The 21,095-nt window shown below is 50.0% G+C and overlaps 4 protein-coding genes across 5 annotated transcripts; 2 read left to right on the forward strand and 2 right to left on the reverse strand.

Moving 5' to 3' along the window:
* Nucleotides 1-82: 82 nt before the first annotated feature.
* LOC128750925 (phosphoinositide 3-kinase regulatory subunit 5-like) lies at nt 83-9,502 on the reverse strand. The gene is made up of 20 exons (XM_053851573.1): nt 9,452-9,502; nt 6,937-8,034; nt 5,967-6,071; nt 3,999-4,124; nt 3,810-3,910; nt 3,670-3,738; nt 3,359-3,497; nt 3,226-3,295; nt 2,977-3,154; nt 2,758-2,914; nt 2,582-2,668; nt 1,731-2,479; nt 1,425-1,550; nt 1,228-1,350; nt 1,068-1,161; nt 930-1,006; nt 776-869; nt 582-664; nt 387-505; nt 83-296 (listed from the first exon to the last, which is right to left on the reverse strand). Exons 3-20 carry the CDS (start codon nt 5,980-5,982, stop codon nt 149-151), a joined length of 2,556 nt encoding a protein of 851 aa, XP_053707548.1. The 5' UTR covers nt 5,983-6,071; nt 6,937-8,034; nt 9,452-9,502; the 3' UTR covers nt 83-148.
* On the forward strand, nt 7,024-12,992 carry cdc27 (cell division cycle 27). Its single transcript, XM_053851576.1, has 20 exons — nt 7,024-7,162; nt 7,904-7,979; nt 8,119-8,266; nt 8,335-8,460; nt 8,523-8,620; nt 8,693-8,838; nt 9,010-9,230; nt 9,301-9,400; nt 9,471-9,580; nt 9,688-9,787; nt 9,897-10,077; nt 10,679-10,851; nt 10,919-11,071; nt 11,281-11,361; nt 11,813-11,940; nt 12,001-12,118; nt 12,190-12,318; nt 12,392-12,466; nt 12,528-12,657; nt 12,719-12,992. Exons 1-20 carry the CDS (start codon nt 7,136-7,138, stop codon nt 12,802-12,804), a joined length of 2,406 nt encoding a protein of 801 aa, XP_053707551.1. The 5' UTR covers nt 7,024-7,135; the 3' UTR covers nt 12,805-12,992.
* Nucleotides 9,925-19,946, reverse strand: rdm1 (RAD52 motif containing 1). 2 transcript variants are annotated; one of them, XM_053851634.1, is made up of 8 exons: nt 19,633-19,946; nt 19,389-19,568; nt 19,204-19,329; nt 18,987-19,137; nt 18,834-18,932; nt 18,697-18,770; nt 18,549-18,625; nt 9,925-10,094 (listed from the first exon to the last, which is right to left on the reverse strand). In XM_053851634.1, the coding sequence occupies exons 1-8, from the start codon at nt 19,849-19,851 to the stop codon at nt 10,061-10,063; spliced, it is 960 nt and encodes a 319-aa protein (XP_053707609.1). In that variant the 5' UTR covers nt 19,852-19,946; the 3' UTR covers nt 9,925-10,060. The 2 variants fall into 2 exon arrangements, with proteins under 2 accessions (XP_053707609.1, XP_053707610.1); XM_053851635.1 differs by lacking the exon at nt 9,925-10,094 and adding an exon at nt 12,050-12,718.
* On the forward strand, nt 13,473-18,470 carry LOC128750921 (integrin alpha-3-like). The gene is made up of 26 exons (XM_053851567.1): nt 13,473-13,679; nt 13,739-13,866; nt 13,925-14,010; nt 14,069-14,205; nt 14,265-14,371; nt 14,441-14,533; nt 14,600-14,659; nt 14,717-14,870; nt 14,939-15,132; nt 15,185-15,273; nt 15,337-15,470; nt 15,539-15,616; nt 15,683-15,738; nt 15,807-15,940; nt 16,007-16,129; nt 16,190-16,287; nt 16,349-16,472; nt 16,525-16,605; nt 16,698-16,777; nt 16,891-16,959; nt 17,015-17,117; nt 17,180-17,344; nt 17,621-17,686; nt 17,746-17,856; nt 17,915-18,193; nt 18,251-18,470. Exons 1-26 carry the CDS (start codon nt 13,516-13,518, stop codon nt 18,326-18,328), a joined length of 2,991 nt encoding a protein of 996 aa, XP_053707542.1. The 5' UTR covers nt 13,473-13,515; the 3' UTR covers nt 18,329-18,470.
* Nucleotides 19,947-21,095: the final 1,149 nt, after the last annotated feature.

Here is a 21,095-nt window from a genome sequence, read left to right on the forward strand (position 1 = left end):
CGCTCTTCTTCGTCTTCAAGGTTGCATTCGAAAATGTCATTTAACACATGAAAATATTTGTCAACAATAAATAACTCTTTTATTGAAGTTTTAACTTGCTAGTATCTACAAAATCAACCAGACATGGAGGCTGGATTTTCTTCTGTCATCATGGATGTGAGGCAGAAAACGAGGTGATGGGGAGGCACAGCAGCGAGCAGTACCAGGGGTGAAGAGGCTGGACCTGACCCGGCCAGGGTTTGTAGGACTTCCAGTCGGAACCACTCCCTGGTTTAGAGCACAAGGAGACCTGGACCCTGCAGAGAGAAGGTGGCATCACACATGATCTTTAGATTCAAGAGTCATAACAATATTGTACTGTATTATGGAAGCAGAACCACACTCACCTCGTGACACCCTGAATGATCTTCTTCTTGTCCTGATCCAAACACACAGCAAATGTTGTGCCATCGTCTGCCACTTCCACCTCAGCCTTATCCACCTTCACCTCCGTTACAAAGAGCTGCTGCTGTGAGGAGAGAATATTTTCAGTCACACTCTGCTGAGTTTCTAGTCATGTATAAATATATCAATAAAAGTACCTCAGTGTTGCTTTTCTTCGACTTATGGCTCTGCTTCTTCAAGACTTCCGTCATCATCAGCCACAAACTCTCTTTTCTGGAATCTGGAATACAATTAAGTGCAGCTAAGATTCCGTATGGATTTCAGCCTAGTCTTCATTAAATTCTGATTTCATATTTGAATTTCATTCATAAAAACCAGTGTGGTGTCTGACCGAGCTGCTCAGGCTTCCTGCAGGCTTTGAACAGATTCACTGACGTGCAAGTGGCCTCCATCTCTGTCCACTGACTCCTCCCACTCACAGCCACCTGAGATGAAATGTAGCTTTAAATCAAGCTGAGACTAACTGATGTGAAGCAACAGCAGACCTTATTGAATGCTACATTGAGATTCAACGGGACGCCTGTGTGGTCGCTGTCGATGCCGAACCTCTTGCTGGCAGCACCTACCGACAACAAGAAAACGTGTGAGCCTGTTTGAGGTGCGTGGATCCAAGCGAGACTCACCCATGGCCTTGATGGCTCTGGCAGCGGCCGTGTGTCCGAGCTCCAGGGAATGGACGAACACCTCGCTCCTCCTCTCTCCTCCCACCAACGTCAACTACAGAGCAAAGCTACGTTCATGAAGTGGCTTTCTGAATCGGCCGCGAAAACCTGACCTGCTGACCTCCGAGTGGTAGAGCTGGACCAGAACCTGATGGTCGGCCAGGCGACAGTAGTAGAGGACCAAGTCGGCCAGCAGGGGAACGTTTGTGCCGCTCTCCGAGACGCCGCTGTCCCTGCTGGGGGTCTGGATAACAACAGTCCTGACTTTATTTTGAAAAACGTTTAATTCCACAGCTTGCTTAGATGGACTCCACTGACCTGGCAAAGGACCTCAGAGGAGAGACCAAGCAGACTGAGAATGTTCCGCTCATACCAGGGGTCCATCTCCGCCAACATTTGGGCGATGTCCGTGGTGTTATCCAACCGAGAGAGAGTGCTGAACTCCTGGCAGAAACTTTACTTTACTTTACTTTACACTTTAAAGACGTGGGCAAATGTACACACATTAATCAAAGTGTGCTAGCAAAGCATGCTATTGTTGCTGTCACTCATGTACAGTACACACTAGCTTATTCTAGAGTGGATTTTTGATACAGTACTACGACACGTTGTCGAGGCTCTCACCGTAGCAGGTTTAGCGGGGCTTCGTCCTGAAGATCCTGATTCTATTGTTTTGGTTGGGATGAAGTAAAAGTGCAGTCTGCAGGTTTTAGTGAGGCTCTGATATTTGTGCTCTTTCCTCTGCAGGTCGCTGTAGGCCCTCGCCAGCCGCCCCACTTCGCGGTCGCCCCCAAAGACCACCACTCGCACCTGCGTGACCTGGTCATTCTCAACGTAGCTGAGGATAGGCCGCCTTCTCAAACAGACGTGCTTTTTAGGAGAGAGGTCATCTGAAGTTAATTTGGACTTGGATTCCTGCAACTTGGTTCTGGGGCAGTTTTTGGGGGTGTCCTCTTTGAAGCCCATGCTCTGAGCACGGCGGCAAATCTTTGGACTGCGAGGTGTTCTGAAGTTCAACAAGCGCTCGACGCCAAGGAGCGATTTGGACTTCTTTTTAGGTTTCTTTCGTTCTGTTCTTTGGACCTCAGGTTCTTCCTCGAGGTCCTCACCAAAGTCACTGAGCACACCTGAAGACGCCGACACAGCAGAACAGCTGGAGGTCTGCGAGATGTTGGAGAGCATAGAGTCCCGTGAGGAGCCTGACGCTGTGGAGATACGGTGGTTCTGGAGCTCCTGGAGAAGCTCACTCCCCTCCAACACAACCTCCACACCGGTGCTGTTGTTGTCATCGTCATTGAAAACCTCGACTTTGATGAAACACTCTGGTGCTGAATCCGAATCATCATGTCTTGTCAGGACATCATGAAGAACATCTGGATGAAGGAGATTCATGGATCACAACAGATAAAAATTATACCCTATAAAAATATTTATGCACTCGTTGTTGCTGTTTGAGGTCAAGTGAGCATGCTCACCAAAGTTGTCTTTATCCCAGCAGCACATGTGATATTTGGGGACGGGCAGCGGGAACAGTTTCACAGGGGCTGAAGATGTGAGAGGACCTGGACGGATGGAGGAATTCATGGATCATCACCAGCCCTCTAAATGCAACCCAAGAAGCCGTTGTTTAGGGTTCAGCGAGCTCTGTTACCAGATTCCAGGCGGCTGACACCAAGACCTCCTGCGATCTTTTCCATGCTCTCCAGCAGACCTTCTCTTGCCACGTCAAAGTCCATGGTCGCAGCAGCCTTCTCCAGATTGTCATTTACCGTCTTCCAAATCTCCTCCAACTCTTCGATTCGCCTCCACTGAAGAGAGTTTGTTTAAGATGGATAATGGGATTAAACGGACAGGGCAGGAGGAAGAGTACCTGCAGGGCGGTGTTAAGTGTCCGCAGGTTGGGTTTGCTCCCCATGACGGCCTGAAGACCGTGAAGAATGAGGGTGATGATGATGTCGCGCTTGGACTGCTGCGAGTGACTCAGCTGCTCACAGACTGACCGCACCTCTGGAGACAGGTCCTCATCTGGGCCCAACAACAGCACGGTCCTGCAGGAACCAAGCACCAACAGTGGTGTAGATTTCATTCAGACAAGTGGACCTGTCTCTGGTGAGCTTACACCGTCCTGGAGGCGTGAAGGTCAGAGGAGATGCCGTGCTCCGTCCTCACCAGCCTTTGAAAGGAGATACCTGAAACCGTCCAGATCATGAGCTGAAGGCAACATAACAAGAACATGTGAATAGCAGACTTACCTGGAGCTCGGAGCTCCTGGTGGATGAGGGTCAGCAGGCGCTTACTGGCTGAGCTGCAGGGATCTGGCCAAGGCAGGAACCTGTGGAAGAGCTGGTAGGCTTCCTCCAACACACAAAAGCATGGGGCAAGGTACGGCACCTGCGACACGAGACTCAGGATTTCAGCTGGATGTGAGTGAGAGAGCAGATCTTTTGGACAAAGAAAGATGGAGCTACCAGGAATTAGGAGAAGAGGAAAGTGTGGTAAAGGAGGACATGACTAGAGGGTGATGGAGGTCAAGGTGGAGGACTTCCTGAGGAAAGAGACTCACTTTTATGAGTGTGGAGGAGAACAGGAGCGTGAGTGGAACCACCAGGTCGTACTGACATTGCTCAAGAACCTGCAGGGGAGGACATAAGAAACTCACTGCTCGTACCCGTGCAGTGTCTTCTTCGTGTGCAAGTCTCTGACCTCTTTTGCCTTCCTCAGAATGGTGTGCAGAAGGATGAGGAGGTTGTGCGGATCTCTCTTCACCAGTTCCTCCAAGCACCAGCGGTTCAAACTCAGACCAGCTGCAGCAACAAAGCCACACACTTCAGCGTCAACACACCATCTGCAGGTGCAGCGTCGCTGCTCGTCTTCATAAACAGAATACCGTACCGTTCCAGAGTTTGTCGTTTGACATTTGGAGGCTGAGGTTCGAGAGGCATCGCTCCAGGCCGTGCTGGATACGGTCCTCAGTGCACGAGCTCGACTGCATCGTCTGTCCAGGCATCACAACACAGCCTGAGAGAGACTCCTGCTATCATCAGTGTAGTGAAGGTCTGGCTCATCAAAGCCACAACAAGAATGAGGACAAAGTGAGGGACAGAACATCTCCTTCGGAACTCCTCAAATCAGTGTCTCAGTCAGGAATCATCACATGGTTTCAAGCTCAGCAGTTGGGATGAAGCAACAGACGTCCCAGATGACACACAAGGCTCTTAGTATTATCGCCTTGAAGTCCTGCTTTTACCAAGTATTTTGAGCAAGACTGACATTTTGTAAACTTGAACTGGCCTGAACTTGGTAAACACAAACATTCAAATTTTCATTTTGATGCAAAGGTGTTCTGAGGATGTCAGACATGCAGTACACAAGACAGCAATTTTTATATTTTCGTTTAAATTCTGACCACAGAGAAGCTTTCTATTAAATTAGAACATTTAGATTCTACATACAGCCACATCTGAGGAAATGCTGTCATTTCATTTTATTCAGACAGGAAATACATGTATTTCTCTATAGTTGTGTTGTTGAATAAATAAATAAACGCTCAAAGTATAATTTTCTCCAGAGTTGAACCTGGTTTAAATTTTGACACCTTGTGAGGCCGACAAACAGACAGACTCCTGAGTTTGGCTCTTCATATTGTCACAGGTTAAACTGAGATGCCCCTTCAGCGATCTTTGATAGCAGAGCAGGCAATACTCACAGAAGCAGGCGAGCGACAGGCGAAATGAGCGGCTGCTCCTGAACAGGGCGAGTCACTGACCCTCGGAGAGAAATGGTGACAGAAGCCACTTCTGCTTTTCATTCAGAAAGGGGAGTATTCACACGACCGTTGTGTGAAATTTGTAAACCCGCAGAATGTATGCACGATGCATGGAGACGGTGGAAACAGAGCCTGTTAAAGCGCAGGGCTGACGCTCCTGATGAGCAGGAAGCAAACATCCGCTCGGACCCTCATTGTGTAGCCACTCGGATGTTGAAGTATATTCAGACGCCGTGATTGTTTCCAGCCGAAGCAGACGCGTCACTGCGGTGGTGATAAACGTGTGAATGAGTAGCGAGGCAGGTGTGAAACACAGGAAGGTGTTGCTGTTTTAGGATCGTCGCCCTTATTCACTACAATTGAATGAAGTTGGACTTTGGAAGAGCTGGAAACTGGACTGCACCGTCTTGATCTTCAGGTTCTGGTTCTGACCTAGTGCACTGGATCAGCACTGTACACCAAGCAAACAGATTACTAGAACTTACTTTTTTACTTTTTTATTACTAGAAAATATATCTTTTACATCCCAGAATCCTTTGCATCTATTCTCATTCCACCTCTGTAATAAGTATTCCAAATCCTTTTTCCTATTTAGTGTATTCCTATACTATTTTTCTACTGATTAAGACCATGATACAATTTAGCTTTGGAGTAACCTGCAGCAGCATGTTTTAAAAACGGAATTGTCTGGACAAAATTTGAATACTGAGCCCCTTGACTTTTTCTTATTTAACTAGCTTTTCAGAGAAACACATTTAGAGACTGAGAACAATGCACTGACAAACATAATAACTGGGCTTCAGTCTTTGTGACAAACATAGGATGCAGGTGTTGGCTGCGTTTGTCCTGCGATGGGATTCAGAAGCACCGTGGTCATTTGTTTGTCTCATTATTTCAGACTCGTCAGCGGACAAACCAGACAGCGAGTGTTTCACAATTCAAAATTCACATTTTCAGCAACTCTAAAGAGGAAGAGGAAATCTGCAAGTGGACTGCCAGTTCCTTTTTAAAAGATGAGATAGAGTGATAAGATGCGATAATAAGGTGCAAAGACATCAGTCAAAGATCATCGCAGAAACACAGAGTTTGCTTACCAACTACTGTCACCATCCCAGATGCATGACCGCTGAGTCAGCAAGGAGGGAGAGAATTCAGAGACCACATCCTCCTGTTGGTGCGTCTTCTAGAATAGTCAGCGACTGCAGAGTGGAGAGTCGTGTTGAAAACAGGAACTGAATGAGTTGAAAAGGCAGGAGGGAGACAATTGGTCCGATCCTGCAGGAGGAGGCCTCTGAAAGTCAGGCTTTTAAAGATGAAATGATGGTGGACAACTGCTTTTTCAATCTCTTATTTTAGCCACTCAATAAAATTACTAGGACCAAAACCTTTTGGTTTTGGAGCTGCAGGTGAGCATTCGGCTCGTGCACGTTTGTTTTTCAGTTCTTTGTGTTCCAGGACAAATCATCTGCAGTAGATAACTCATGCTCCAGTCACACTTCCAGCACGCTGACACGATCATTTTCTCTCTTAAAGTCACTTTGTTTTTCGAAATGAAATTCACTTCTGTATTCTTTTCTTCATGTGTTGCTTGGTGTGTTGCATGACGGGAGATGAAATAAGAACAAGAATTCAAGAACATAATTGTGTAAAAACATTCAATACTAAGCAGTGTGTAAAGAAATTCGAATAATATATTTGAATTTTATTTACATATTAAAGATTGTCAAAAATCTATCATTCTATTATATCTATAAATATATTATGTGGGGGATACTGAGTGACAAAAATATCTGATATAAATCAATCGAATTAATAATACAAAATAATGAATATAACCTGAATATGATTAAATATGACAAAAAAGTATTTTTCAATATTCTTTACCATAGCATTTTAAGTTGAAAACAATATTTTTAAAAAGCTGCGTAAAGTTAAGCAAACAAAGGATTTCGTGAAACAGTTTTCATTACGAATAAATATTAATTGAGTCAATTAAAATCCTGTTTCTGAACCCAGGTGGCTCCACAATTGTGATTTTGTCTGAATTCACCTGCTTTTTCTCACCAGGTGAATTGTTTTCTGTCGTTGCGCGGCGAAGCTCCGCCGCGAGCGGCCATAGAGGGCGCTCGGGTATTACTCGGCTTCATTCGGGTTTTCTCGGCTGCTAACGGTCGATGTGTTCAAATCTGCTGCTGCGTGAAGAAAGGACAGAGAGGAGAGGGAACTGGACGTCGACAACAGGCTCACAGACTCTCCGAGCGGAATGACGGTGTTGCAGGAACCCGTCCAGGTAGTAGCACTTCGTTCGTTCGGTGTCATTCGCCTGGAGCCGAGAAAGTGAGCGCCGTGTCGCCCGGTAGCTAGCGGCCTGAGCCGCACTCGTCCCCGCTGCAGGCCGTAGCCGCAGAGACCCATTGGTTTCCAGACCCGGGTCCGAGCAGAACTTCAGCCCTCTCCCCTTCGTCGGCTCGTTATCTGTGCAGTTCCCTCAAGTCTTTGATGAAGTCGTCACGTTCGTGTCAGTTTCTCCGCGATTGTGACTTGAGATCTGCATGAACGAGAGCGAGACACAAGTGTTGTCCAGCTTCTCGACAGGGTCTCTCGTCTGTAGTCGTTGATTCTGTCAGATAATGTGACCCGAGTCGATCAGTCAAACAGCGAAATGGTCGATCACGGACCGGAGTTCGCTCAAGTTCTGACAGGAAAGTATGTGGTTCGTGAAGCTAACAGTTAAGCTAGCAATAGTTGATCCACCACCAACCGTGTGTCATTTACCCGTAAATATCCGCTTATGTATTCGCTCATCTGTTTGTGTTTGTGCTCTGTCTAATCCATGATGTCTATTTCATGATCGAGCGACTTAAATGTCTGCCTGACAGCGTCAGCCAAGTGCGGGCTTATGCTAACAACATTAGCTTGTGGCGATCATCACTGGGGCTCGTTGTTTAAACCAATTGATCACAAGTGGGTTGGTGAGATATCTTGTCTCCGTGTGTCCTGATGTCTTATCCGTATGTGTGTGTGTGTCCAGGCTGCAGTGTGGCAGGCTCTGAATCATTACGCCTTCTTGGATGCAGTTTTCCTCGCCGAGAGACTTTATGCAGAAGGTAGCCGTCTTCCTTTCAGTTGACCTTTGACCTTCTGCTCCGGCTCCCTGTCTTTCTGTGAAACCAGAGATAGTTCTAATATTAATATTATGACCTGCCTGTGTCCAAACTGAGACTGAACGTGTTGTTCTTGTGCCAGTGCGGTCAGAGGAGGCTCTCTACCTGCTGGCCACCTGCTACTATCGCTCGGGGAAACCATACAAGGCGTATCGTCTGCTGAAATCTCACAGCTGCTCTGCACCTCAAGTCCGCTTTCTGCTGGCAAAATGCTGCGTCGACCTGAGCAAGTAAGTGGGCCGCCTGTGTCCATGCAGTCCAACTGTCCGTGACGATCTTGTGCCGCTCTGGTTCCCAGGTTGGCCGAAGGGGAGCAGGTTTTGATCGGTGGAGTGTTGAATAAACAGAAGAGTCAAGATGACATCATCACAGAGTTTGGGGACTCGGCTTCCTTCACCTTGTCTTTGCTTGGACACATCTACTGGTAACTGCTGCACGTCACTGTGGACTGTGAGGAAGCTCACTTGCGTCTCCGTCTCTGCGCAGCAAAACGGATCGTGTTGCTAAAGGGGCTGAATGTTTCCAGATGAGTCTCACTCTCAACCCACTATCATGGTCACCTTTCCAGAACCTCTGTCTCCTAGGTAAGGAATCCGACTCTTATCATTGGACTCCGTCTTGGCTGGTGTTCGTGTTCCATCATGTGTGTCTTCCAGGGGAGAAACCAGATCCGGAGCAAGTCTTCAGGCTGACATCTTTTCAGAATTCTGTTGTAGCGCCGCTGTCTTCATCCATCAGCCCCGCCCAGAACCCCTCCCACCGCCTGGACACTGCTCTTATGGAGACGCCACAGGACACCCTGGTACATGAGCCTACTCACTGCGTTTGTGGACTTCTGGTCCAGACAGCATGGCACCCTCTCTCTGCTCAATATTAAATATGTTTGTGTCAGAAAGCCTGCATGATGACATGCTCCTCCATAAGCTCTTTGACCTGAAGTTCTGAAGAGTCTTCTGCCCTGTTTTTCCTTCAGGAATTGAATCGTTTGAATCTAGAATCGTCTAATGGAAAACTGACGTCCGATTTGTCAGTCTCTTATATCGACTCGTCACTCATCTCCCCGGAGACGGGCTCTCTTTTGGGCAACACCGTTTCCATTGCCACCGCTGGCTCCCTGTTGTCTAAACAAAACAAGCCCAAGAGTGGACGCAGCTTACTGGGAGGACCCACTGCACTGAGCCCACTCACCCCCAGGTACGAGCTTTGAAGCCACCCAAGCCTTGATGGATCAGGTTCACACTCACCGACGCTTTTGTGGCCGCAGTTTTGGCATCCTGCCCTTGGAGCCAAGCCCCGGCGACCCCTCGTACCTGCAGAACTACACAGCTTCCATAGAAGCACAAACTACAGCCCCTAACAAGAAGGTACCGCCCCTCAGGACGACATGAGAGCGTGAACAAAAATGATTCACTGACCTGTCTGTCTCTGTCGCAGTCTGTGTCCCGGATCAGTCAGTCAAAATCAGTCTTCAGTCAAAGTGGGAACAGCAGAGATCTGCTGCCCATCCCCTTCAACCCCTCACAGAGCTCCGCCCCCCACACCAGGTAGGAAACGCGACGCTTGAAAGAAATACAAAAGTTGCTGATGCAACATGTGAGTGTGTGTATTGGCTCACGGCTCAATACGATCAACGCTTCCGGTCTCCCTCCAGCGGCTCCCCTCAGGTCCTTAGTCCAAGTATGTCCGGCCCTCCGAACGTCCAGCCGCGGAGAAGCTCCAGACTCTTCACTAGTGCCAGTTCAACTGCCAAGGTGAGGTGTGCCGTGACTCCTCTGAGGGGTCCTTCCTGTCGTCCCTGTCACACTCCAGCTGTGGTGATGAGCTGTCCCTCTCTGACCTGTCTCTCTGCTCGGTTTCCAGGAGAACAGTAAGAAATTAAAGATGAAGTTTCCAACTAAGATTCCAAACAGAAAAACAAAATGTAAATCAGCAAAAACTTCAAACACCGGCAACCTGAACGAAAGTCTGGACATTCTGAGGCTGGATCCGAGTCTGGGTCTGTCTGATGCCAAGATCCCCCAGTATCAGAGAGCTGTGGCCGGTAAGTGGCGGGTGGTTCTAAAGCAGAGGTGGGACACATTGGAAACTCAGGGTTGTGAGGGGCCATCATCAAAAGAAAGACAGCGATGACTACAAAACATGACAGAAAAATATGCTAAGTATTTACTTAAGTATCAAGGACAAAATGACCTAACAAGATGAAATGTAAGTAAGAATGTTAAGAAGTGTGAATATGCTGTGACACATATTGAAATATTTCATTTTGTATGCATTTAATTTGAATATAAATCAACATAACTGTGGACAAGATAAAGATGGGGAAAAAAATTTCAAAATTCCTCCACTGTATTTTAAGGAACAGAAAAAACACACAAAAATAGTCAATGAAAAGATGAAAATTATAGTCTTCAAGCAAGAACATGCTATATTTAGTGCTGAAGTGTGGGTGGTGACTAAAAGAGAACAAAAAAAATGACAACCATTTTAGTCTAATGTCAAAAGGGCCACTAAAATAAGGCATCGTGCCGCACTTTGCCCAGGTCTGTTCTAAAGGGTCACCGTTGTCAAGTCGCCCAAGATAAAACTAGAAGAAATGCTGGTTTCATCCTGTGAATATATTTGGCTGTGGTATGTGTTGGCAGACAGTGTCATGGTGTTGTTCCGGGAGCTGGGTCGAGGGTACCAGGCCCTCTGTTCGTACAACTGTAGAGAAGCGATCAACATCCTGACCTCCCTGCCGCCGCAGCACTACAACACCGGCTGGGTCCTCACACACATCGGGAGGGCGTACTTCGAGCTGGCCGAGTACACACAGGTACCCGTGACCCTCAACCCCTCCTTCAGTCCGATGAGGTCTGAGAACTCTTTCGTCTGTGATCCAGGCCGAGCGCATGTTCAGCGAGGTCCGCAGGATCGAGTCCTACCGGGTGGAAGGAATGGAGATCTACTCCACGACCCTGTGGCACCTGCAGAAAGATGTCGCCTTGTCTGCTCTTTCCAAGGACCTGACGGACATGGACAAGAACTGCCCCGAGGTGAGACCTCAACACAGCTGTGGGGCCAGATGAGGCAGACTCACGGGTTGGTGTTGGACTGTCAGACTCCAACTGTAATTGGTGTTTCCAGTGACATTGTCTTGATAAACGGAATGTTTAGGTCCTCGTGGCCACGCGGCAGCCATTTCAGGACAAAGTTTCTTCAGACTCAGTTGATGCGTTGGTCTCATCACTGTTCTGGTCTTCAGACCTGGTGTGTTGCAGGGAACTGTTTCAGTCTGCAGAGGGAGCACGACATCGCAATCAAGTTCTTTCAAAGAGCCATCCAGGTGAGTCTTCGGTTGCTATGGTTACTCATTTATCACCTGTTTGGTTCCTGGCAATGTTGTTACAGTCGTTGCCATGGTTGCAACAGCAGAAAAAAAACCCTAAAAGATCTCGACCTGGTCGTGTCCGAGTGGCAAACCCTGTTGAGTGGCGTACCAATCAGAGTTCTTAGTTGGAGATGGGAAAAACATTGGAATTCTACTGTTTTTATACTATTAATTGCTAACAGCCAGTGGAGAGAAGGTCACAAATATATGATCTGTCTCCCTTTTATTTGTTGTTTTGTGTTTTTAAGTATCGTTTTAGGTTTCATATGCATGTTAAAAATCCACTCGGGGCTAAATCAAAGAAAATAAATGTAGATAGAAAAAAAAATAGTTCGCAGTTTGTCGTCACACATTTTGCCCCAAAATGAATGGTGGATTCTGCTGCCTGACTTGGTCCGTCTCTCAGGTGGACCCAGGATTCGCGTACGCCTACACTCTGCTGGGGCACGAGTTTGTTCTGACGGAGGAGCTGGACAGAGCGCTGGCCTGCTTTCGCAACGCCATCAGAGTGAATAACCGGCATTACAATGCTTGGTGCGTATCTATGGTAACAGCACCCGCCCCGCCCTGGCACTAAAAGACTGGTGTGCACAGGTACGGCCTGGGGATGATCTACTACAAGCAGGAGAAGTTCAACCTGGCGGAGATCCACTTCAAGAAGGCCCTGAGCATTAACCCGCAGAGCTCCGTGCTCCTGTGTCACATCGGAGTGGTGCGTGCGTGGGAGGCCGGCCCTGGCTTGGCTTGGCTTGGCGGACTGACGCATGTGTGGCTTCTGTGCAGGTTCAACACGCGCTGAAGAAGTCTGACGCAGCCTTAGAAACTCTCAACAAAGCCATCGGCATCGATCCCAAGAACCCCCTGTGCAAGTTCCATCGGGCCTCGATTCTGTTCGCCAACGACAAGTACAAGGTGAGCCATGAGTTCAGCGGGGTTGGTCTGAGATCATCTCCGTCTGTGACCAAGCTCCACCCTCCCTCTGCAGGCGGCTCTGCAGGAGCTGGAGGAGCTGAAGCAGATCGTCCCCAAAGAGTCTCTGGTCTACTTCCTGATCGGAAAGGTGAGGCTGACCTCCGACGTCACGCGCGCACACAGCTCACAGTGTCTGGTTTGGATCGCAGGTCTACAAGAAACTGGGTCAGACCCACTTGGCTCTGATGAACTTCAGCTGGGCCATGGACCTGGACCCCAAAGGAGCCAACAACCAGATCAAAGAAGCCATCGACAAGCGATACCTGCCTGAAGATGAAGGTCTGTCTGCGACGCTCTGTCTCTGTCTGTCTTTCCGTCTGACCCGTCTCTCTGTCAGCAGCTGTGGAGTTAGACGACAGTCAGGACAGCATGACCGACGCCGACGACACGCAGCTCCACACAGCCGAGAGTGACGACATCCTTTGACCCTTCGCCCTTCAGAGACGAGCTCTGTTTTGATTGGCTGGAAGAGTACTGTTGCTAGGCAACATGAGGTTAAAAGACTATCTGAAGCCTCGCCCCTCTTCTTGTCCCAGCTGTTTTTTTTTTTTTGTTTTTTTTTTTATCTTTTTATCATTGATTATGGAGTCAGTCAATAAAACCATGTTACCGTGTGCACTGGCATTCTTACTTCCCTGACCCGATGAGGGTCCAGCTGAGGGGGGAACCAGAGGCTCCAACGTGGACAAGCTGAAGGAGAAGAGTGACTTGAGAGGCCGGGTCGGTTTCAGGCCTGAACTTCCTCCACTCTCACAGAGACGTTTCAGATTGAACATTCCTGATGCGTCCTGCAGTTCCTCGCCACCACGTTCCAATTTAATTTAAAACGACATAAAAACCGAAGGCAATAATCATCCGTCACGTGGTGCTGTCTCTGCTGCTAATGAATTCAGGAGTCCTGGTTCTGTGGAGTCACCTTGGTGTGTCCCTCTGAGTGAGTGAGAGTGTGTGTGTCTGGGGGCGGGCTCTAACCCTCAGACATGATTTCATTTGGAGGCTCTCTGATTCTGAGGAGACCTAAGGAGGCAGCAGGAGCTGCAGCTTCATCCGCCGACAAGGTTTGTAGCTTTTACTCCAGTTGGGATGATGATGATGATGAAACTGGACTTGATACTTTTGGTGTGAAGAAGTGTTGCAATGGCAACCACTGTGTGTGTTAGCGTGTGGGTGTGTGCGTACTTGTGTGCTTGTGCAGCGTCCAACGTAGACACGCAGTTTCCTCTGGTCAAGTTTGGTGAAGACCAAAGTTTGTTCGGCCTGTCAGTGGCGCTGCATCAGAACCTGAAGAGGAACCAGTACCAGTAGGTCTCACCCTCTCACACACCTACAACAGGTCCACTCACTAACATGTTCTCGCCAGGCTGCTGGTGGGAGCTCCGCGACAGAAGGCGGAGCCTGGCCTTCCCGCCAATCAAACGGGCGGCGTCTTTGTCTGTCCACTGACGGCGGAGCCGTCCGACTGCAGCAGGATGCTGCTGATCGGCAAAGGTGAGCTGAGTCTGGGCCTTATGCCAGTCACAGCTGATCCATCTTTGGTCCCTTCCAGATCTCAATCTGTCTCAAGACCTGATAGAAGACATGTGGCTGGGCGTGTCGGTGGCCAGTCAGGGTCCTCCTGGGGGCCGTGTGCTGGTCAGTTGTGGGGCCCGCTCACCCTCGCCCTCGCTTGTCTGACTTGAGTTTGCTGCAGGCCTGCGCTCACCGCTTCATAAAAGTCTACGGCGTGTCCCAGTTGAGGCACATGATCGGCAGGTGCTACGTGCGGGGCAATGACCTGCTCTACGACGACGCCGACATGACCTGGCAGGATCCGGCGCAGGTGTGCAGGTCAGTCACATGGCCTGCTGAGAGACGAGGGGCAGCTCGGCTCACTGTGTGTTGTGCAGTCACCTGGGCGACGTGACCGGCGAGGTCATGTGCAACATGGGGATTTCTGCAGAGATCACTCAGACCGACATCATCGTGGGGTCGCCCGGGAGCTTCGAATGGCAAGGTGAGGGCCTTTAATGGTCTGTTCACTGCCTCGATCTTCTGCTCTTCATCACCTCTGCTCCTCGCGCAGGGAACGTCCATGTCTCCTGGATAAATCCTCGCGTTGAATACGACACCCGCGGCAGCTCCTTCAGGAGAATGAATCGTCGAAACATTTACATCGGTAACGGCGAAAAAAACGGCGTCACTCAGGGCGTGAGAAAGGGCCTGACAGTTCTGGTGTCTGCAGGTTACTCCGTGTCGCAGGCTCAAGGTCTTCTCTCCCAGGAGGAGGTCACTGTTGTAGCAGGTGAGAAGATCTCACAGGGCACGTCATAACCCCATGGACTGAAGATCTGCTGCCCAGGAGCTCCACGGGACAGCAGAGAAGACGCCAGAGGTTCTGTTCTTCTGGCCGTCAGAGAGGGCAATGCGCTGGCGGTCCGACAGACGCTGCGTGGCGAGCAGACCGGGTCCTACTTCGGCAACGCTGTGGCAACGGTCGACCTGGACAACGATGGGTACAGCGAGACGAATAGTGAGCAGTAGCACCAGCAGCATCCTCAGACCTTCTCCTCTCCACCTCTAGGTGGCGGGACTTGCTGGTCGGGGCTCCGTTCTACTTCCACCCTAACAAGGAAGTGGGCGGAGCTCTATACGTGTACTTGAATCGAGGCGGTGGGTTTGAAGCCCAGCCCAGCTTGGTTCTGAAAGGCCCATCCGGCTCTGGGTTTGGCATGGCTGTTGTCGCCGCCGGTGACCTCAATCAAGATGGCTTCCAAGGTGAGTGTTCCCCCGGTCCACCACAATGGACTGGCAAGTTTGGGTTTTTCAGATTTCGCCGTCGGGGCTCCATTCCACGGAACAGGACAAGTGATGATCTGGACCGGGAGCAGCACTGGCCTGTCACCAAACCCCAGCCAGGTCCAACAGAACCCCATGCTGTCTGCAGTCAGGCAGGTTCCTCTTAAGTTCTTGTCCAAGCAGGTGATCGTGGGGAGCAGGGTGTCGCCCCGCTTCAGGACGTTTGGGTACTCACTGGCGGCTGGACTGGACGTGGATCAGAATCAGTATCCAGATTTGTTGGTGGGGTCACTGGACGACACGGTGGCTCTCCTCAGGTGCCCACAGAAAAACGCACAACTTGACCCCAGAACTTCTTCAATACAGGCTGCTTTGATCCCTGCAGGAGTCGCCCGGTCGTCCACTTGAACTGGACTCTCACAGCTTCTCCACCAATGGTGAACCTGGAGTCGTGCCACTCCTGGTGAGGCGCTCACTGAGCCCAAACACGGCGAGAGGATCACTGAGTGGATGTGTGTGTACCTGACAGTGTCCAGGTCCAAGTCTGCTTCTCTCGAGTCCTCAGCAGCAGTGATGACATCATCAGTAAATGACACACACGTTCAGTTTGTCAGACCAGATAACAAACACATTGTTCTGGTCTGGGTTTTCAGGACTGGACTTCATTGTGAGCGCTGACGTCACAAGCCCGAAGCCGCGCCTGTGTTTCTCCGATGGGACCAATGAGCACTCCGGTTCAGTGACCTTGTCGAGTCACTATTGCCTCACGCTTCCACTCGGGTTGCAGGTGAAGCACGTCCCTGACAGTCGGCTCTCAGGTGAAACATCTGCAGGCTGACTTCTGCTTCTCCAGAGCCCTGTCCTCCAGGTGGAGGAACCTGTGGTGTTCTCCCTGAACGTGTCTCTGAGCCAGGACCAGACTGCATCAGGACTCACCCCGGTGCTGAGCAAGGCTCCCAGGACCGCAAGAACACAGGTGGGAACTCGGGTCAGAACCAAACAGCGGGTGGCATCGACACCATCTCCTCCCTATCAGGTCCAGCTGCAGGGACCTTTCAGCTCACATCAGTCCTCAGAGTCCAGCCTGCAGATGAGAGCTGGCTTCGTCCGTCAGCACCAGGACCGGCTGACCAGGTGCAACTGATGACATCAGCAATTTTACTATCAGGTTTTTATCCTTCTGCTGTTTGTCCAGGTGGAGTTTGGGTCGGCTGGTCGGTCAGCTGCTTTTAGAGGTGAACATCAGCAGCGATGCTCCCAACGCCACGCTGAGCGTCTCTCTCCCCGAAGACCTCATCTACAGAGGAGTCCATTCCGAGGTGAGGCGCTGCCTCCACTGAGCCGAGGTGCCACTGAACTTCTGCGTTCCAGGGTCACGTGGCGGGATTTACATGCTATACTGAGGACTCTGCCGTCATGTGCAAGCTGGGGACGTTGAGGAGGAACCACGAGGTAAATCCCGTCCACCTTCCCGCACCATGTGACGCGGCTGTCGTCTCTCCTGGATTGTGTTTGTTCTGTGGCGCCTGGTTTTCTTGTTGCAGGTCCGACTCTTTCTCATTTTTCAAACACCCGACTTGATCCTGGATTCAGGAAACATCAGTTGTGTAGTCCGCCTGTCAACGTAAGAGTATGTGTGTCGCTGGTGTTGTCTGTCGTGTGTGGTCACCAGTGTGGTCTCTGGTGTGATGCAGAGGTTGTTGTTGTTAGTTTTCGGGGGCGTCTCTGTGTCCTCAGGCTCAGCGGTCAGCCTCAGCTATCGGTCCTAGTCTCTGCCCCTTCACCTCCACCCGCGTCCCTCTCTCTGTAAGTATGAGGTTTGCCTCTGACCTTTGACCTCTCTGACTAGCCCCATGCGTAGGATCGCTGGTCCCGGTCTCATCTCCCTGCGAGGTTGTTTGGCAGCAGAGTCCGAGGCGAGGACGGCGGAAGAGGTCGGACCGCCAGCACTGTTTGTGCTGCAGGTGCGTCGCCGAGGTCACCAACCTTCACGGCCGCTCAGTGACTCCGTTCCTCTAACTGTTAGGTGCAGCTGCGCAGGAACCGCAGCACTAACTTGGAGGTGGAGTTCAAGTGGCCGATAGAAGCTTCTGATGGGAGGTGGCTGCTGTACCTGGAGGAGATCCAGTTGGACGGAACACCGCAGTCTCACTGTCGCCCCCCTGAACATGTCAACCCTGTGAAGCTCCTGGTAACGTTGACTTCCTTTGTGTCACACCAGAGCAGCTCAGTGTGGTTCGGACATTTGTATTAACCAAGACAAAATGGCCACCGCACTCAAAACACTACCCATTACATAGCTAGAGCAACAAGGACTACAAACATGGCGGTCCTGCGACTTGGGCGATTAGAACCGGCCCAGATGAGTGAACATAGTTCATTCACTCTCCAGTACACGTTCATCAGGCTAACACGTGAGCTCAGTCGTGTGTTTGTGAGGTGACACGACCATGTTTGTGACTAACAGCTGGACGGGAAGCGGCGGAGCCTGGAGGAAAGAAGCCCGACTCCGTTGGACAACAGCTACACCCTGGTAACGCGACAACACCATGCAGTCACGAGTGAACAAACCATAGGTGTGTTGGTGTTCAGGACTGTGCCGCAGGACACCCGTGCGTCACCTTCACCTGTCGCCTGGACAACGTTAGTAGCTCTGCGACGCTGACCGTCAAGAGCCGGGTGTGGACCTCCACTTTCTTACAGGTAACGTCTTCGGAGTTCTGACCCGACTGTAACGACCCACTGAGCAACTGTGGTGCAGGTCTACAGCAGCGCTACCAGCGTGTTGGTGCGAGCCCAGGCCGCTCTTCGCCTCAGTTCTCAACGCTCTGCAATGGAAGCTCGCGGCGCTCCGGTCCCAACCCGCCCGCACGTCGACGCTTTCACACCCCTCGCTGATGTGACCGTTCTGCAGATGGACGTGCTCATTTTCCCGGACCAGGACGTGAAGTGGTCCAGCGGTGCACCTCTGTGGATCCTGGCTGCGGCAGCTCTCACAGGACTGCTTCTGCTGGCTCTGATCTGCTTGCTCCTCTATAAGGTAATGTCACTGCAGCTCCCCCTGGTGGTGGGATACCATTAACTCCTGTCTCTTCAGTGCGGCTTCTTTCAGCGTGGGACTCACTACTCAGCAACGATGCTCCACCAGGGGAGAATTGTGAGTAAAACCCAGTAGAAGATCCCGGGATGAGCGCTGAAACCTCCTCCCCTCCTCCGTCCTTCCATCATTTGTCAAGATATTTCTAGTATTGTACAGTTTGTAATGGTGTTGTTAATGTTTTATATCGTGTTGTGATACTGTTGTGAACAGTACGGTTGGAAATAAAAGTGTGAATCTGTGTCTTCAGTTTTTTTATGCGAAGATTGAAAGCACGCTTTAACACGACAGCACTCACAAGTTCAGTTCAGTTGGTATATCCATGTCGTCCAAGTCCTGGTCTTCCTGATCTTGATCAGTGTTCAGACAGTTGACCTGCCAGGGAAACAGCCGTGACTCACCTGGACCTGGTCAAACTATGCACGTCCTGAGGAAGTCAGTTGTACCTTCACCAGTTGATCCGGCTCATCCAGAGTCAGCTGAGCCATCGGTTTAACCTCCACCATGACCTTCTCCCCTGCTGCAAGAAAGCAGATGGGTCAGGTGAGGTCACCTGATGGGGTGAAGTGGTCGGGGGAGGTACCTAGCCGCACCAGCAGGACGGAACGGAAGGCCTCTGCCAGGGCCTTGTGCCTCACCAGCTTCTGCAGCTGGCAGCATTTTTGGAGAAGCATCTCCGGACCTAGGGAGGAGAAACGGAGTCACACTTGCACGGGAGAGAGCTGCTCCACCTCACCTGCACAGGTGAAGGTTTCCTCCACCACTGCAGCACCTCTGGTTGTCTGTCCATGCTGAGGAAATGTGAGCTGCATCAGACAGCCGAACCTCAGCGTTCGCCTTCCTCCCTCCTCATCGTCGTCGTCGTCATCTTCAGTCAGTTGCTTCAGCTAGAACAGACAGGAAGCTCACAGCACTGACCAGGATCGGCGTCTTCACGGTAGCCCGTCTCTCACCGTGATGATCTCAGAGGACCAGCTGTTGAAGCCAAGAAAGTGATTGGCCAGTTCGGTACACTTGGCATCACCCAGAGGTCGACCCTCGGTCTGGTGCTCGTGGCACTGTTTGGAGGCCAGGCGCACCTGAAACGCACAGGAAGCGATGAGGCCGGCGACGGTGGTGGCGACGTGGGCGCAGCTACCTTCAGGGGAAGGCTCTGGAACAGCGGCTGTCCGTCCGTGTGCCTTTGAGCCTGCGAGGCCTGAGACGCTGAGTAGAACTTGATGACCGCGTAGAAGCCTGACGAGCTGAGCGGGTCACTGTGACACACCTTGAGCGTGTACAGAGGTCCAAACCCAGAAAAAGTCGCAAAGAGCTTCTCCTTCAGGGAGATCACATGGGTCACACGCAGCCCTGCAGAATCATAGGAGATCCACTGGACTCACCTGGAGCTGGGCCTCAGTCTGACTGGGTTCAATGTTCCACACAAAAAGTGTTTTGTTGCTTTCTACTGGAACCACAAACTCCACAATCTCCAGGTCCATTCTCCCGGCGTGACAGTAGTGGACGCGCATGCACGGGAGGGAGCGCGCACTAAGCTTCAAGTTTCCCGCGCTCTCGCAGGGGGGGTGTGGACTTCTCTCTTCAAACCTCGACCCAAGCATTTAGCCTCGAAGAGAAACTCGTTCGACCAGAGGTTCGGAGAGCAGGCAGACGTTCGGGAGGAATAAACACGGAATACAGGCGGCGACTTGTTGATACCATGACGGCGGAAATGACGCCACAGACTGACGGAGTTCACATCCGTTTGTAGGCATCTTGTAGTTTTCTCATGCTCACTCAACGAGGGCGTATATTTTAGTATAATTTCAGTCTGACGAGGTGAAATAGTGTATTTTCATCGCAGTTGATCAGGTTTTTACTCTGTGTTTTAGTTAATCGGTATCAACAGTTACAGTCATGTTAATGATGATTTTATAAAGCCGTCAAATTGTGCTTGTTTTAAATAATGTTTTGTTCATCTGTAATCTACTCTGTTATGTTTTATCAGTCTTTAGTTGATCTACAATTTACTCTGTATAATGGCATCATGTTTACTTATGTTTCAACAATACATTACATACCTATTACAATCAAGAAGCCACTGATTCTATTGTATCATTCATTGTTTACAAAGTGTTAATTAAAGATTGAATATATCCTGTTGTGCCCTCTGTAGAATGTAAATTTGGACGGAGGCGCCAACCCGTCCCGGAACACCAACATGGCCAGATACAGACTGCTCCTCCGACCTCAAGGTCTCTTCAGTTATATCTCAAAGAGCCAGAAAGAATGTGTGTGTGCATTTATGCAGGTGTTAGTTTTATCTTTCTTGGCTTGAAAAGACACAGTGCCTTCCCTTATTTGACCAAATAAGGGAGCTACAATATGCAATTATGTTAATAATTAACTAGACCTGTCCATGTTATTTTTAGTACAGACCTTCAAGTATTAGTTTTGCATTTCATTTTTTCCTTGTTTGTGGTGAAAGATTATGCTGAGTAGAAATCTAGTTATTTAGTTTATCAGTAAAATATTCAGTTCTTCTATTCTCTTCTGTTGTTTCTTGGTTGTTTGCGAATGTCTTTCATTTTATTAGGAATTTCTTCTACTCTCATTTTAATGCTTTAAGTTATTTTAAGTTCTGAAGTTCTGTGTGATATTTATTTATTGACTTAAGTTCTCACACGCGGGGACCAGATGTTGTCATCCATGCAGCCGCGCGTGCGTGAGAAACGAATGCGATATAAAACGAAAGTGTCCTCGCGTAGTTTCACATCGTCACTTCCGGTCGACGCCGGGCCCCAAAAAAAAGTTTTGGAAGTTGAAAATTGACGGCAGACAGAAAAGTGAAATTGTGACGCCATCG

Source organism: Synchiropus splendidus, chromosome 19, assembly GCF_027744825.2.
Source record: "Synchiropus splendidus isolate RoL2022-P1 chromosome 19, RoL_Sspl_1.0, whole genome shotgun sequence".
NCBI lineage: Eukaryota > Metazoa > Chordata > Actinopteri > Syngnathiformes > Callionymidae > Synchiropus > Synchiropus splendidus.

What these genes read in the sequence shown, in the direction of transcription:
- LOC128750925 (XM_053851573.1), bottom strand. An exon ending in TTCTGAGGAAGGCAAAAGAG is followed by an intron (nt 3,739 to 3,809) that starts GTCAGAGACTTG and finishes CCTCCCCTGCAG; the next exon opens with GTTCTTGAGCAATGTCAGTA. An exon ending in TCCAGCTCTACCACTCGGAG is followed by an intron (nt 1,162 to 1,227) that starts GTCAGCAGGTCA and finishes TTTGCTCTGTAG; the next exon opens with TTGACGTTGGTGGGAGGAGA.
- cdc27 (XM_053851576.1), top strand. Translation starts at nt 7,136, where the DNA reads ATGACGGTGTTGCAGGAACCCGTCCAG. An exon ending in CTACAGCCCCTAACAAGAAG is followed by an intron (nt 9,401 to 9,470) that starts GTACCGCCCCTC and finishes TCTCTGTCGCAG; the next exon opens with TCTGTGTCCCGGATCAGTCA. An exon ending in ATACCTGCCTGAAGATGAAG is followed by an intron (nt 12,658 to 12,718) that starts GTCTGTCTGCGA and finishes CTCTGTCAGCAG; the next exon opens with CTGTGGAGTTAGACGACAGT.
- rdm1 (XM_053851634.1), bottom strand. Translation starts at nt 19,851, where the DNA reads ATGCTTGGGTCGAGGTTTGAAGAGAGAAGTCCACACCCCCCCTGCGAG. An exon ending in AGACTGAGGCCCAGCTCCAG is followed by an intron (nt 19,569 to 19,632) that starts GTGAGTCCAGTG and finishes ATCTCCCTGAAG; the next exon opens with GAGAAGCTCTTTGCGACTTT. An exon ending in TCCAGAGCCTTCCCCTGAAG is followed by an intron (nt 19,330 to 19,388) that starts GTAGCTGCGCCC and finishes TGTGCGTTTCAG; the next exon opens with GTGCGCCTGGCCTCCAAACA.
- LOC128750921 (XM_053851567.1), top strand. Translation starts at nt 13,516, where the DNA reads ATGGCAACCACTGTGTGTGTTAGCGTGTGGGTGTGTGCGTACTTGTGT. An exon ending in GACACGGTGGCTCTCCTCAG is followed by an intron (nt 15,471 to 15,538) that starts GTGCCCACAGAA and finishes TGATCCCTGCAG; the next exon opens with GAGTCGCCCGGTCGTCCACT. An exon ending in ACAGAGGAGTCCATTCCGAG is followed by an intron (nt 16,473 to 16,524) that starts GTGAGGCGCTGC and finishes TCTGCGTTCCAG; the next exon opens with GGTCACGTGGCGGGATTTAC.